The following is a 16,902-nucleotide window of genomic DNA, read 5'->3' on the forward strand; positions in this document are numbered from 1 at the left end:
AGCAGATAAACAGGTTTGTTTTTCTCTGATCAAAAACAGCTCTCAAATTAGAGTGAGACAAACAGCAGACAGAATCTGGTTCAGACATTTGCTAAGTACATATTACATGCCAAGCACTACTGGTCAATGTTTTTATCTGCTATGACTGTTTAGGCAGCCCTGGATGGGAAGTAAGTTCTATAAAGACATTCGTTATCTCTGCTAGAGATGATCATGTTTAACTTAGTCTTTACTAAAGAAGAACAATAGTCAAACCATTTCAAGTATAATCAACAGATTAAGTCAAAATTTTCCATGAAGTAACTCAAGGAAAAGTATACATAACCTTGTGGTTTAGGTAAGATACTTCATTACCCACTTACTAAATATACTACTACATAATCAAACATGGCAAAACAAACCTGTTTAAATCAATGTAAGGTTCTTCAAGAAATATGCTCCCTTAAAAGTCTAATTATCATCAAAGCAACATATACAACACTGAAAATGGTCTGCTTTTACAGTGATCACGTGGTCAGAAATCAAAACACAGAGCAGTAAAAACCTAGTGATTTCTTCTTATATAAATTCAGATAATTTCAAATGCATTATTAGTTCTATAGGTCCAAATACCAAGTAATCAATAAAGCAAAAATGAGATTAGAATTATAATGTCTTCAGCCTAGAAATCAGATTTTTAATGTGAATTGCTTTTTTCAAACAGTAACTCGTGTGTTCATTTAGCCAAGTAATTGTCTCATTAGATGGACAATGTCAATATTTCAGATAGTTCAGGAAGAAGCATTCAAGTAAAGCATTCAAGTAAAGGTATGACAGAGAATAAAAGATCTGCATTTAAAGCACGCTTGTGTCTGACAAAAAGTGGCCGTGCGTGTTGAGTCCAGGATGGATGGTATACAACACTGGATGTCACGAGCTGTGCACTGACATACTAAGCCAGATAAACCCCTAGGGGAGAGGGAGCTGGAGAAGGTTCCTGACCTCTGAGTATGATACAACACTATATACACAGAGGTCTGCCATACCAATTTGACACAGGATGAATAAACGGTTCTTTCTTGTTATAAAGTTAAGTGACCGTTATGGTCACCTCAAATTACAAACAACAACAAAAAATTCACTTAAACTTTATCTGCAACAACTGACAACTCACCTCATCTTTCTCATTTTTCAGTAGCTGATGCAAATTCCTATTCTTGCATTGTAATTGTCTGTCTCTTTCCTGAAGACCAATCATTTCTCTCCTGGAGGTTTCCAGCTGTTCCTAAAACATTCGTATGCAATTTTGACTAAAATTAACATTGGATTCAGAGCAACTGAATCCTTAAAAGATTAGTAAAAACAAGTTACATGTACTAGGATTTGTTACCTAAAATTGAAGTTTAGCAGCACACAAAATACTTAAAACAATTATTATAAAGCTTGATACTATAGTTACAAATTTTAAATTTGGATAGCAAATTTTAATTTAAATACCAATTTTAATATATATGCAAAAGACCTTCAAAGTGGATCCTTCAAAAGGCCCTTCACCTATTCCAGTGATATTGCCACTGAACATTTTCATAATTTCCTTTTAATACTTTTTAACACTTCTATGGCACACTCTTAAGAAAGATCCAGAAATGATCTGGAGCTAAGTCTGAAGACAGGTGACTAAGCAAATATAACACTCCCGGTCAGAAAAGGTGGGACTGCAGCATACCAGTCCTGCCTTGCAAACAATAAACTCTCTCAAACTCTTTCCCCAAGGGCAATGGCAGCATTGCCAGAATCAATATGGGATTAAAATGTGTGTGTGTTAGTCACAGAGTCGTGTCTGACTCTTTGTGACCCCGTGGACTGCAGCCTGCCAGGTTCCTCCATCCATTGGATTTTCCAGGCAAGAGTACTAAAGTGAGTTGCCATCTCCTTCTTCAGGGGATCTTCTCGACCCAGGGATTGAACCTGGGCCTCCCACATTGCAGGGGGATTCTTTACCATCTGAGCCACCAGTGAAGCCCTGGGATTAAGATGTTCACTTTCAATTCATTTCACACATTTCCAGAGGAACTGTGCCAAAGTATGCATGAAGCTGCTAGAGTATTTTTTAAATCCTCTAATCTTTTAAAATATAAAAGGCACTCAAGTGATATCACAACTAACCACAAACAACTTGCATGATCTCTGTAACAGTGGACCACAAGAAAAATTTAGGAATATAACTTAGATAGCTACAAGGTTGCCAAAATTTCCTGTCATGCTTAAAACTTCCTATCGTGCCAGACCATCTGGCACTGGGCCAGCTGACATGTCCCACACACATCAAATCAGTCATCCACTTTACATGAACTCACCATCTTCTCTGCAAATCTATTTCTTATCCCAGTGAATCATACCACCATCATCAGTAAATTCAAATCAGAGACCTGACTCTCTTTTCCCCAAATTCAATTTTTCATAAAATTCTACTCATTCTACTTCTTGAGTTTTCCTCATGTCTCACTCTTACTCTCTTCACTGGCACTTTCTCAGTTCAAGCCCCAAACACCCCTGGACTGAGCAATTGCTAAGGACTGCTAAGAGATGACCTTTTCACCAGGCTTTCTGAGCCCTTTTCCTCCATTTCTCTCTTCTATACCTCCTCCTCTAATCTCTTCAACCAACTTCAGATGGATAGTCACATGATTCCTTGTGTTTACATTCCTTGGTGCCTCCAGGTTTCTGCACAATGCCTTTCACCCCTGGAGACAGCGTCCCAGCCCCTGTCTTACTATTCTTCATCATATATCACATAGATCAGCCTCTACTGAGCTCTTTGATGTTCCCTGAAAGGAAAATACTCTTATCTCCATGCTTTTATATGGCTCATACGCTCTGCCTAGAATGGCTTTCCCAACACGAGTGAATTTATTAATTTATTTCTTTTAATTGGAGGCTAGTTATAATTTTGTAGTGGTTTTTGCCATACATTGACATGAATCAGCTACGGGTGTACATGTGTTCCCCATCCTGAACCCCCCTCCCACCTCCCTCCCCATCCCATCCCTCAGGGTCATCCCAGTGCACCAGCCCTGAGCACCCTGTCTCACAAGTCAAACCTGGACTGGTGATCTATTTCACATATGGAAATATACATGTTTCAATGCTAGTATCTCAAATCATTCAACCCTCGCCTTCTCCCACAGAGTCCAAAAGTCTGTCCTTTACATCTGTGTCTCTTTTGCTGTCTTGCATATACGGTCATCATTACCGTCTTTCTAAACTTCATATATATGCATTAATATATTGTATTGGTGCTTTTCTTTCTGACTTACTTCACTCTATATAATAGGCTCCAGTTTCATCCACCTCATTAGAACTGATTCAAATGCATTCTTTTTAATGGCTGAGTAATAGTCCATTGTGTATATGTACCACAGCTTTCTTATCCATTTGTCTGCTGATGGACATCTAGGTTGCTTCCATGCCCTGGTTATTGTAAACAATGCTGCAATGAGCATTGGGGTACACGTGTCTCTTTCAATTCTGGTTTCCTCAGTGTGTATGCATAGCAGTGGGATTGCTGGGTTGTATGGCAGTTCTATTTCCAGTTTTCAAGGGAATCTCCACACTGTTCTCCATAGTGGCTGTACTAGTTTACATTCCCACCAACAGTGTAAGAGGGTTCCCTTTTCTCCGCGCCCTCTCCAGCATTTATTGTTTGTAGACTTTTTGATATCAGCCATTCTGACCAGCGTGAGATGGTACCTCATTGTGGTTTTGATTTGCATTTCTCTGATAATGAGTGATGTTGAGCATCTTTTCAAGTGTTTGTTAGCCGTCTGTATGTCTTCTTTGGAGAAATGTCTGTTTAGTTCTTTAGCTCATTTTTTGATTGGGTCATTTATTTTTCTGGAATTGAGCTGCAGGAGTTGCTTGTATATTTTTGAGATTAATTGTCAGTTGCTTCGTTTACTATTATTTTCTCCCATTCTGAAGGCTGTCTTTTCACCTTGCTTATTTATAGTTTCCTTCATTGTACAAAAGCTTTTAAGTTTAATTAGGTCCCATTTATTTATTTTTGCTTTTTTTTCCATTACTCTGGGAGGTAGATCATAGAGGATCCTGCTATGATTTATGTCAGAGAGTGTTTTGCCTATGCTTTCCTCTAGGAGTTTTATAGTTTCTGGTCTTATGTTTAGATCTTTTATCCATTTTGAGTTATTTTTGTGTATGGTATTAGAAAGTATTCTGGTTTCATTCTTTTACAAGTGGTTGACCAATTTTCCCAGCTCCATTTATTAAAGAGATTGCCTTTTCTCTATTGTATATTCGTGCCTCCTTTGTCAAAGATAAGGTGTCTATAGATGCATAGACTTATCTCTAGGCTTTCTATTTTGTTCCATTGATCTATAATTTGTCTGTGTGCCAGTACCACACTGTCTTAATGATTATAGCTTCGTAGCACAGTCTGAAGTCAGGAAGGTTGATTCCTCCAGGTCCATTCTTTTTTCTCAAGAATGCTTTGGCTATTCAAGGTTTTTCGTATTTTCATACAAATTGTGAAATTATGTGTTCTCTGAAAAATACTGTTGGTAGCTTGATAGGGATTGCACTGAATCTATAGATTGCTTTGGGTAGTATACTCATTTTCACTGTATTGACTGTTCCAAGCCATGAACATGGTATATTTCTCCATCTATTTGTGTCATCTTTTATTTCTTTCATCAGTGTTTTATAGTTTTATATATATAGGTCTTTTGTTTCTTTAGGTAGATTTATTCCTAAGTATTTTATTCTTTTCACTGCAGTGGTGAATGGAATTGTTTCCTTAATTTCTCTGTTTTCTCACTGTTAGTCTATAGAAATGCAAGAGATTTTTGTGTTAATTTTATATCCTGCAACTTTACTATATTCATTGACTAGCGCTAGTAATGTTCTGGTGGAGTCTTTAGGGTTTTCTATGTAGAGGATCATGTCATCTGCCAACAGTGAGAGTTTTCCCTCTTTTCCAATCTGGATTCCTTTTATTTATTTTCCTTTTCTGATTGCTGTGGCTAAAACTTCCAAAACTATGTTGAATAGTAGTGGTGAGAGTGGGCACCCTTGTCTTATTCCTGACTTTAGGGGAAATGTTTTCAATTTTTCACCACTGAGGATAATGTTTGCTGTGGATTTATCATACATGGCTTTTATTACGTTGAGGTATGTTCCTTCTATTCCTGCTTTCTGGAGGGTTTTTATCATGAACGGATGTTGAATTTTGTCAAAGGCTTTCTCTGCATCTATTGAGATAATCATATAGTTTTTATCTTTCAATTTGTTAATGTGGTGTATTATATTGATTGATTTGCAAATATTGACGAATCCTTGCATCCCTAGGATAAAGCCCACTTGGTGATGATGCATGATCTGTTTAATAGATTGTTGGATTCTGTTTGCTAGAAATTTGTTAAGGATTTTTGCATCTATGTTCATCAGGAACACTGGCCTATAGTTGTCTTTTTTTGTGGCATCTTTGTCAGGTTTTGGTAGTAGGGTGATGGTGGCCTCATAGAATGCGTTTGGCAGTTTACCTTCCTCTGCAATTTTCTGGAAGAGTTTGAGTAGGATAGGTGTTAGCTCTTCTCTAAATTTTTGGTAGAAATTCACCTGTGAAGCCATCTGATCCTGGGCTTTTGTTTGTTGGAAGATTTTTGATCACAGTTTTGATTTCCGTGCTTGTGATGGGTCTGTTAAGCTTTTCTATTTCTTCCTGGTTCAGTTTTGGAAGGTTATACTTTTTTAAGAATTCGTCCATTTCTTCCAAGTTGTCCATTTTATTGGCATATAGTTGCTGATAGTAGTCTCTTATGGTCCTTTGTATTTTTATGTTGTCTGTTGCGATTTCTCCATTTTCATTTCTAATTTTGCTGATTTGATTCTTCTCCCTTTTTTTCTTGATGAGTCTGGCTAATGGTTTGTCTATATTATTTATCTTCTCAAAGAACCAGCTTTTAGTTTTGTTGATTTTTTCTACAGTCTCCTTTCTTTTTCATTTATTTCTGCCCTAATTTTTTATGATTTCTTTCCTTCTACTAACCCTGGGGTTCTTCATTTCTTCCTTTTCTAGTTGCTTTAGGTGTAAAGTTGGGTTATTTATTCAATTTTTCTCTTGTTCCTTGAGGTAAGCTACATAGAGTTACATAGAGAAGAGAAGAGGGAGGAGGGAGATAGAGGTGACCAAGAGGAGAGAGGGGGAGTCAAAAGGGGAGACACCAATCTAGCCAGTAATCAGTTCCCTAAGTGTTCCCCATAGCCCAGAACACCCAGAGAGATTCACAGAGTTAAGCAGAGAAGAGAAGGGGCAGGGAGGAGATAAGAGGTGACCTGGGGGAGAAAAGGGAGAGTTAAAAGGGGAGAGCAATCAAGCCAGTAATCACACCCCTAAGTAAAAACAGGTACTGAAGTTTAAGATTCGTAAAGGTACAAAATTGATACCAAAAAGCAAAGATTAAAAATCTAGAGTAGATGTTAGACTCTCAAAAATACAATATTAAAAATACAAAACAAAATCAATCACAAAAATTATAAAAAATATATATATGGATTCATTTTGATATTTGGCAAAACTAATACAATTATGTAAAGTTTAAAAATAAAATAAAATTTAAATATATATATATATATGAAATTTGCTTTAAAAACAGGGTCTTTTTTTGCAATAGTAGGTTATAAAATTAAAAGAGTAATACAGAACTTAAAAATTAAAAAATTTGTTTTTAATTTAAAAATTATAATAGTAAAAATATATCTAGAAATTTCTCTAGAGCTGTTCAGGGCAGTGTGAGGTCAGTTCAGTTTCAGATAGTTCTTCTTTCCAGCTTATACTTCTTCTCAAGGTCTATAGGCCCCTTCCAAGCTTTAGTCAATGCTAACTACAGGGTTTTAATCTGTTGCACCTGTCACTTCCAGAGCGGTTCCCTCTTCTTTGTTTATTTTGGTTTCCTCTGTTTGCAAGTCTCTTCAGTGTCTAATTTCCACCCTGACACAAGGGGGCGCAGGTGGTCACTTATTTAGGCCCACTTTGCTGTGGGAGGGAAGAACACTGCAAACAAATATCATTGGCATGTGTGGGGAGTGCTTGCAGTGTATGGATCACACTGGGTTTGCCCCAGCTCACAACAGAATGTGCTTTCCTGGTCTACACTGCTGAGGCTCCAGGTTGCTCTGCAGGGGAACTGTCTAAACCAGGCCCTGCATTTCCTGCACTTCTCAGGTCTAAGCTGCTCAGATTCATGTTCTCATGTACTCCACAAAGTCACAGACTCGGTTGGGTATGCATTTTGTGCCCTTCCCAGGTCCGAGCAGCTCAGGTGGCCAGATGCTTGGTGTGCACTGTCCCAGGTGGGCTGTGCGTCTTAATCACCTCCCAGGTCCCAGCAGCTCGGTTTCCTGGTTATGCCGCGAGAACACTGTCTCAGGTATGCTGTGTGTCTCCTCTGGGGAGCTGATCTCTGGCTGTGACCCTTCTGGCAGATGTCAACCGTCTAGGATCCCAGCAAGACTTGGGTTAGCAACTGAGAGCCTGCTCAGTGGTGGAGGATGCTGGTCTCTGGGGCCAACATTGCCCTTTGTCTTCTGGCTCTGGCTGTCACCAGCCTGCCTCTCTGCCTCGGGTGGGTGGATGGGCCAATCTGCAGCTGGCTAGCTCGCCTTCAGTATTCGCTCAATCTTTTGTTATGTGAGCAGGCCAGGCTGCACCTCAGGTTAGAGCTTTTTGAAGGAAAGTTTTTTTTCCCCCTCTTGCTGGCTATCCCACAGTTTGGGTTGCTATCTCACGAAAGCTCCCTCAGAGTGTCCTCAGGGCATTCAGGCCCGGTCCTTACCCTAAATGCAGCCTGTACCTCCCTGTCCAGCCCACGCTCGCTGGTGGCGGACAGGAGCGTCTGGGCTAGTTCTCTGCTGGGAGTTGTGGTTAGGCGCATATTCTGTGGGGTTTTTTTTTCTTCCCCTCCTAGTTATGTTGCCCTCTGAGATTCCAAAACTCCCCACAGACCCGCCAGAGAGGGTTTCCTGCTGTTTGGAAACCTTCTCCTCCTTCATGACTCCCTCCCCAGGACAGGTCTCCATCCCTAACTCTTTTGTCTCTCTTTTTGTCTTTTGTATTTTGTTCTACCTACTTTTGAAGAGAACGGGCTGCCTTTTTGGGAGCCTGGTGTCCTCCAGAGTTCAGAAGTTGTCTTGTGCAAGCTGCTCAGCGTTCACATGATCTTTTGACGAATTTGTGGGGGAGAAAGTGGTCTCCCCATCCTATTCCTCTGCCATCTTAGGACTGCCTCCACTACTGAATTTTTATTCATTCCTCAAATCTCAGATCAAGTGTTACTTCTCTCTGTAGCATTCCTTACCTCCCACACCAAGAATGAGTAAAGCAAATAATTACAGATCAACTTGTCCCTTTACAATGACTACAATCTCCTTGCAAACAGGGACAGGGTTCTACTCATATTTGAAACCGACTGACTACAACAAAAATACTCCATAAATTCTGCTCAACAAATTGAGTGAAAAATAGTTAGATCTTGAAACTTTTCTAGGATAGATTAGCAACTTCTCCCATTGTACACACATTTCTGTCCATAGCTGATCCAAAATACCTGATTTTGGCCCAGATCAAATCCCAAATTAGAAGATTTCTTAGAAAACACTCTACGTTTGGGTCGTCCCAATGAATGATCATTTCTTAGAGGAAAGGTTCAATAGTCCCAGATTACCAATATTTTATGTAATTACTCACTAGCTATTTACAAGACAGTGAACCAAAGGTGCCTAGAAAAAATTTTAATGCAGAATTACTCCCTTCTAGGACTTAAAACTTTGGGTCTGTCTAATTCATAAGATCTTCCATAAGTTTCTCTGATTAAAACTAAAATCCACAGCCTTTTAATAAGGTTGGAGGGTACCAACTATCCCCTCTATCACAGTTCCCCAATCAGCCACAGCATACAGAATGTACAAAAACCTAATATTATTATAATAGAGAAAATATACTGTTATATATGTATATGAGCTAAGACGACAACATACAATAGTATTCGGCAGTGACAGGCTGGTATGAGCGAGGGCTGCTGAGAAGCTAAAATGCTTCCCTATTATATGTATTTTATATTATATACTAGAGATTCTATTATTTTCCAATAGAGCTTAGAGATTCAAAATGCTGGGCAGGTTGTTGTTGTTATCTGTTCTTGGAGTGGGGTAGGAGAAGATACAGAAGAAAAATAAAAAAGAAAACCATTATAGAATCGTATATCTTTAAAAAAACTTTGCTTTGAATTGACTATTACCTCCTTTATAATATACAATCATAAGTCCCTATCAGACTGTGATTTGAATACCTTCTTTCCTCTCAATAAATGAGAAATTCATTTCTTAAATGAATAACACATTTCTTTTTAAAAAAAGGAATACATTTGTTCATTTAAAAGGAAAGAATGAAAACAAAATAGAGCCAGCAACAGATGTGCTATATAGTTCAAGGTAGCAGGTCAATGTAAAAAACACTTCTTTTGTTCTGAGAAATAAGCAGGTCTCTGAAAGCATTCTTCTCTGGTCCTCTCTAGAGTCCCAGGGACTTCTAAGACTTAGTAGTTATCTGGTCTGCTTTCATTATTGAGCTTTAGCAACTGTGGCATAGATCACCTCAAGAATATTATTCTTGAAATAAACTGATGCAGTATCTCACAGTAAGATTATTTTAAATTAAGCATCTACTTTATTAAGCAAGACTGGATAGGGTGGGGGGAGGTCCTCATTTTATTTTCCTCAGATGTAAGTATTTCTTGATCTAACTTTTCAAAGATTCAGCAAGACACCAAACAGTTCATAAAATCATCGCCTTCAACATGGATATCATGCAGCAGCACAGTTGATATGTACAAACTATGCTCACTTTCACTCAGCAATTTTAAAAAATCCTAAAACTTAAAAAAAAAAAAAAAAACACTAAAATTTGTTTGATAAAGTCCAATGAAAATTTATAGTATCAAACTACATAACAATGGCATTGAAATACACACTGAAATGTAATTTCTACCTTAAGTTTTGCATAGCAGTTCTGTAGATGGTCCATATCGCTTCCCAGTTTCAAATTCTGTGTTTCCACATTTTCCTGAGCTAGAAGGTTCTTCCGCTGAAGTACAAGTAGCTCATTCATGCAATTTAAAACAGCAACTATATTTAATCCTCTCTTTGTCTCTTTACCTTTGGATTCTTCATATAATGAAGGAAAACCGAAAGTAGTCAATTCCTAGTAGGAGAAAATGTTTTCCTAAAAGTTGGTTACTGACAACTTAGTAAATAAACAAAAGACAGAAATCTCTTCTGAGAAAGAAAACTATCCTGAGATACTTAAGAGAAGAGTACCTATGCCAAAGGACAAAGAATTAAGAGACCTGGGCTCTTTCAGCCTCTGCTCTACAATTACCTGTGATCTGGAATAGGCACTTAGGTTTCTACGTGTAAAATAAGGGTAAGGCTCCCCCTGGCAGAGCTCCTAGAGTGATGAGGGAGCCGAATGGTTGCATCAAAAGCATTCAGCTGGTATCTAGACTATATGGTCACCAAGGTTCTCTGCAAATCTAAGTTCCGGGCCAATATGTAACATACGTGTGCTTGACAAGTTTACCATTCTTATGTTCTGTTGTATAACATGATTTCTGTTATTTATTGTATCTTACAAAAAAGTTACCTGATCAAGATATGAGATACTTTGCTCAATATTCTCTTCTGTGCAGAAGGCACTAAAATAACTGTGCACGTTTTTTGATAAAGGTATTGAAGAACATAGCACTTGCTGTGAGTATAAACTTGATGGAGACATCTTTGTTTCTGAGGTATATTGAGAGATAGTTTTGCTTTCTGAAAGAATCAATAAACATAAATAATTTTCAAAAATGCATGCAAAGCTAATTACATGATTTTCATTACCAAAGATTCTGAATTATAGAAATATTGTTTTTTCAAATTAGGGCAAAGCTGGTTTTTGTATGAAAACTATATAATATTTTCCAAAAAATATACAATAAAGTGGTGGTCTTAGAAGGCATGTTAAGTTCCAATATTCTATCTTAAAAATTAACAGTACTTTAGATTTATAAAACTGTTAGGCAAAACCTCCTTGTCTATGCACTCAAACTTTATGTGATTAAAGGAATAAATCAGAGAAATATACTGAGGTAGCCAATGAATTTATTTCAAATGCAGAAAAATCTCCTCAAGTAATCAACTATTCAGTCAAAGCACTTAACCCTGCTGCTGCTGCTGCTAAGTCGCTTCAGTCGTGTCCGACTCTGTGCGACCCCATAGACAGCAGCCCACCAGGCTCCCCCGTCCCTGGGATTCTCCAGGCAAGAACACTGGAGTGGGTTGCCATTTCCTTCTCCAATGCATGAAAGTGAAAAGTGAAACTGAAGTCACTCAGTCTTGTCCTACTCTTAGCGACCCCACAGACTGCAGCCCACCAGGCTCTTCCATCCATAGGCACAATCCTTAGCTCTCCCTGATGATTTTACTAAAGAAAGATGAAAATTATATATTTTACTCCTATTATGTCTCTATGTACATATATAGTATTTATGGTAATTATAGTGTCACTGAAAATTAACATTTGCAATTACTGTTCTAGCTTACAACTATTGTAAACTCCGTTACCTGAAGACAGACCTGGATCTGTAACAGTCATCCAATCTCCCATAGCAATCACCAGAGCCAGGATACCTGAGGAACCAATTCAGCAGTGACACATTCAGCCCAGCTGCTGTCACTCTTCTATGTAGGCATTTCCTTAGAAAACCAATCACAGAATAAGAGCATCGAATTAAACATATGAAGGCAAATATAAAGTCAATGCATCAGAAATAGTCATACGTGCTTCAGAAGGATTCTGTATTACTCTCATGTACTATCACATAGAACACAGTAAAGCACAATAATAAACACTCTGTGTGTGTGTGTGTGTGTGTGTGTGTGTGTGTGAGTTCAGTTCAGTTGCTCAGTCATGTCCACTCTTTGCGACCCCATGGCCTGCAGCACACCAGGACTCCCTGTCCATTAGCAACTCCCGGATTTTACTCAAACTCATGTCCATTGAGTCGGTGACGCCATCCAACCATATCATCCTCTATCATCCCCTTCTCCTCCTTCCTTCAATCTTTCCCAGCATCAGGGTCTTTTCCAATGAGTCAGTTCTTCCCATCAGGTGGCCAAAGTACTGGAGTTTGAGCTTTAGCATCAGTCCTTCCAATGAATATTCAGGACTGATTTCCTTTAGGATGGACTGGTTGGATTTCCTTGAAGTCCAAGGGACTCTCAAGAGTCTTCTCCAATAGCACAGTTCAAGATTCTAGCTTGTGCTTCCTCCAGCCCAGCATTTCACATTATGTACTCTGCATATAAGTTAAATAAGCAGGGTGACAATATACAGCCTTGATGTACTTCTTTCCTGATTTGGAACCAGACTGTTGTTCCATGTCTAGTTCTAACTGTTGCTTCCTGACCTCCATACAGATTTCTCAAGAGGCAGGTCAGGCGGTCTGGTAGGAATGGCAAAGGTAAGGTAAGGTAAGTCACTTCAGTCGTGTCCAACTCTGTGCGACCCCATAGACGGCAGCCCACCAGGCTCCCCCGTCCCTGGGATTCTCCAGGCAAGAACAATGGAGTGGGTTGCCATTTCCTTCTCCAATGCATGAAAGTGAAAAGTGAAACTGAAGTCGCTCAGTCGTGTCCGACTCTTTGTGACCCCATGGACTGCAGCCCATTAACCCAGTGCCATTAACCACTTCAGTATTCTTGCCTTGAGAACCCCATGAACAGTACTAACAGTGTGTGTGTAAGGATCAAGGTTGAAAAGCTTCTCAAGTTATAATAAGGTATTCGCATTACTTCACATATATAAAGTACATGATCTGACTCACAATATAAATCTAAGGTACAGAATTGTACTAGAATATTGGAGTGGGTTACCCCTACTCCAGGGGATCTTCCCAACCTGGGGATCAAACCTGTGTCTCTTGCATCTCCTGCACTGGCAGGCGGATTCTTTACCACTGCTGCTGCTGCTCCTGCTGCTAAGTCGCTTCAGTCGTGTCCGACTCTGTGCAACCCCATAGACGGCAGCCCACCAGGCTCCCCCATCCCTGGGATTCTCCAGCCAAGAACACTGGAGTGGGCTGCCATTTCCTTCTCCAATGCATGAAAGTGAAGAGTGAAAGTGAAGTTGCTCAGTCGTGTCCGACTCTTAGCGACCCCATGGACTGCAGCCTACCAGGCTCCTCCGTCCATGGGATTTTCCAGGCAAAAGTACTGGAGTGGGGTGCCATTGCCTTCTCCGTCTTTACTACTGAGCCACCTGGAAAGCCCTAATAAATATTTCCAAATTATATCCTTTAAAGTAAAATTCCTACTTTACTTTTTTGAAAAGAAAAAAATTTCTTGATCAGCATTCCCATTTTTTGTTTGCAGTTTTTACTAACTATATTAGCAAAACTTTTAATTAGTGTTGGCATGGATGCAGTGAAATGAATACTCCCATACACTGCTCTCAAGAAAGATTAGAACAATTTATACTGCTACCAAGCAATTCGACAATATGTATCAAAGTCTTAATAATGAACATATATTTTGATGCAGAAATTCCACTTTTAAAACTTAATCCTAATAAAATAACATTTTCCACAAAGATTCACCTACATATTGTTCCTTATAATATGAAAAAGACAGAAATCACTTATATGTTCTACAGTAGGAGATTGGTTACATAATACATTTATATACTGGAACACTGTGCATCCTTTAAACACAATCTTTCAGAATCAGAGTGGCTAACAAATACACAAAAGGCAAGAAACATATATGAATCAAGTAGACCAAGTATAAAAAACACATAAACTTTTTAGTCTACCATTCATACTTCTATTTTTCTATAGAGATAAGGGAAGTAGTAAATATTTCTCCACCATGAAAAATTCAAGTGAAATTATAAATGGCAACTGGAAATTGATTTCAAGGTCAGGGACAGGAGGAGAGAGGTGAAGACGGGAGGCAAACTGGAGAACACATGTCAACACTTTGGACAGCTGCTTCCCAGCCACAATAAACTGTGGCCAAAAGAGAAAGCAGCTCCTATGTTGGTACATCATTTCATTTTGAGAGATGTTGAGATGCTGGATTTCTCTGGGAAATCTCCAAATATTAGCAGCTAATTACAAACATGAACTATGCAAGCTACCCTGTGCAGAGGCGGAATGGCTAGAAGGGGGAGATCAGAGCACCACACATTTTGATCTGAGAGGTGGTTACTTAGGTACACATATCAGCACAATTCGTCAAGCTATACACTTAAGACCTGTGCACTTGACTGAATAGAAGTTATACCTCAAACACCACCATTTTTTAATAAGCCAAATAAAATGTGTCTTTAGGCCAGATCTGGACTGTAGATGGAGAGTTTATCATACCACCTCTCTTTTGAATACTAAAGATATGGGAGACTATTCACAATATGATGTTAAAGTGAGACGAAATCTTTCATTCATTCAGTAAAATTTTAACTGTGCTACTACAACGCTAGCATGCTTTTCTAGGCATAGGGAAAGCCCCGCTCTCAGGAAGTCCATATTCTGGTGGGGTAGAAATAGATCAGAAGCAAGCAATAAATTACAGTAACATCACATTCATTGTGATGAGAATAAGGAAAATAAAACACTAATGAGAGAATGTGGGGGAGGGATCTGGATCAGTCAAGGAAGGCTGCACTGAGATGCTGATGTCTGAACTGAGACCTAAATGATACGAATCATCAACCACAAAAAATAGCCAATGACCAGAGAAGCCCAGGTGGAGAAAACAGGGCATACAAAAACCCAAGATGGAAAGAACTTGGTACATATGAAAAACATAAAAACAGCCAGTACACCTGAAGCACAGTAACAGATGTACAAAGTTGGATTTCCTCTAAACTGCAATGAAAAGCTCTCAAAGCAGTTTAGGCAGGAAAGAAACGTGATCCCCTTTAGGCTTTAAAAATTATCGTTACAGCCACTCTGCCCTATGAGATTATAGGGGGCAACAGTGGGCACTGAAGAAATCAAGCTACTGCAATAATTCAGGCAAGAAGACCAGAGTTACAGTATGTCTCTTCAGTGAAAGCAGAGACACATGGATAAATTAAGGATGTGGCCTGGAGACAGAACCTTCAGGATTTATAGATGGGTTGGAACAAGGGCAAAAGAGAGATGACAATTCCTAGATCACACAGCACATAAAATATATACTCGTGCAAATCACTGTATGTGATTTGCATACATATTATGCAATTCACAATTATGTGATATCACATATCACAATTACGTGATAAAATGTCACATATTGTACACATATTATGATGTCACACACATACACACAGAAGGCTTTCTAGTCTGGCACTGATCTTTTGCTATTTTGCTACTCATGTGTTTTGGGAAGAACACCTTGAACTCTTGTACTTTCCACTGACCTTAAATGGGTGTTTTTAGCAACAGGAAGAACAGGATGAGAGTTGAATCTGCACTCAGAAAGAAAAATGATCTCACTTTTGGTTTTCAGAAATAGTAGCTATAAGCAAAACAGAATCCAAGGGACAATAAACCCAATGATTCTAACCTGGCTCTGGTTTGGGTAACTTACTTTAACTTCTCCAAGCCCTAGTTTCCTCACTGATAAACTGCCATTATCTTCTAAGGATTGAGATAATGTACGTAAAATATTTATTTAGCAACTGCCTGGCATATGGGACACATGTAATTAATATCAGTTGTTATCATCATCATCCCAACATAGATCTGATTGGTATGAATGACAGGATTCTAAAACCTGTAACAAAATGCATTGCTGCTCTCATTAAGACTTTAACATAAATCCTCAGAAGATCTGAGACACATCATTAGAAAACATAACACTGGCTCTAAGTGCCTTTTCTCCTCATACAGAAAGATTATTAAACACCAAAATATGTCTAATACAATTCGTTGTTGTTCAGTCACTAACTCGTGTCTGACTCTCTACAACCCCATGGACTACAGCAAACCAGGCTTAAATCTCCAGTATCTCCCTGACTTTCCTCAAGTTTATGCCCATTGAGTCAATGATCTACTACATATCCACAATTTAAAACTGTAATTTAAGTCAGTTACTCTTAACTGTGTGTTTAGCTCTCCAGTGTCTACAGGTTTCAACAGTAAATTGTTCCCTGTCCTGTTAAAAACAAAAACATAGTTGCAAAATATTCAGGTCTAGTTAAACATCCAAAGTGAAAACCAAAACTACTCTTCTGTTCAATGAGGCACCAAATCATACACACTGAGGCTTGCGATAAAATGTCAACTAGCCAGTCTTTTCAAGAACAGAGAATACACGTCAATATGCATCCCAAAAGAGAATAATTTATGCAAACTATCCTATACTTGTCTCCTGAGAAACCTGTATGAGGGTCAAAAAACAATAGAATCAGACATGGAACAACTGACTGGTTCAAAATTGGGAAAGGAGTACGTCAAGGCTGTATATTATCAACCTGCTTAGCTAAATTATATGCAGAGTGAGTTCATTCAGTTCAGTCACTCAATCATGTGACTCTTTAGGACTCCATGGACTACAGCATTCCAGGCTTCCGTATCAATCACCAATTTCCAGAGCTTACTCAAACTCAAGTCCAGAGAGTCGGTGATGCCATCCAACTATCTCATCCTCTATCGCCCCCTTCTCCTCCCACCTTCAATCTTTCCCAACGTCACGGTCTTTTCCAATGAGTCAGTTCTTCGCATCAGGTGACCAAAGTATTGGAGTTTCAGCTTCAACATCAGTCTTTCCAAAGAATATTCAGGACTGATTTCCTTTAGGATGGACTGGTTGGATCTTCTTACA

General features: G+C 38.8%; 1 protein-coding gene across 5 annotated transcripts in view; it reads right to left on the reverse strand.

Moving 5' to 3' along the window:
- The window catches only part of SSX2IP (synovial sarcoma, X breakpoint 2 interacting protein), a 57,515-nt gene that overhangs the window by 17,874 nt on the left and 22,739 nt on the right, over window positions 1–16,902 (reverse strand). For 4 of the 5 annotated variants that reach the window (XM_010860308.1, XM_010860307.1, XM_010860305.1 and 1 more), the window contains exons 2-5: window positions 11,656–11,787; window positions 10,694–10,863; window positions 10,040–10,252; window positions 1,154–1,264 (exon numbers count right to left, since the gene is read on the reverse strand). In XM_010860308.1, coding sequence (XP_010858610.1) covers window positions 1,154–1,264; window positions 10,040–10,252; window positions 10,694–10,863; window positions 11,656–11,698 — 537 coding nt within the window. In that variant the 5' untranslated portion in view covers window positions 11,699–11,787. The remainder of the gene's footprint in view (window positions 1–1,153; window positions 1,265–10,039; window positions 10,253–10,693; window positions 10,864–11,655; window positions 11,788–16,902) is intronic. The other variant, XM_010860310.1, reaches the window with a different exon arrangement.

Source organism: Bison bison, unplaced genomic scaffold (assembly GCF_000754665.1).
Source record: "Bison bison bison isolate TAMUID 2011002044 unplaced genomic scaffold, Bison_UMD1.0 scf7180017864466, whole genome shotgun sequence".
In the NCBI taxonomy this organism is placed as follows: Eukaryota; Metazoa; Chordata; class Mammalia; order Artiodactyla; family Bovidae; genus Bison; species Bison bison.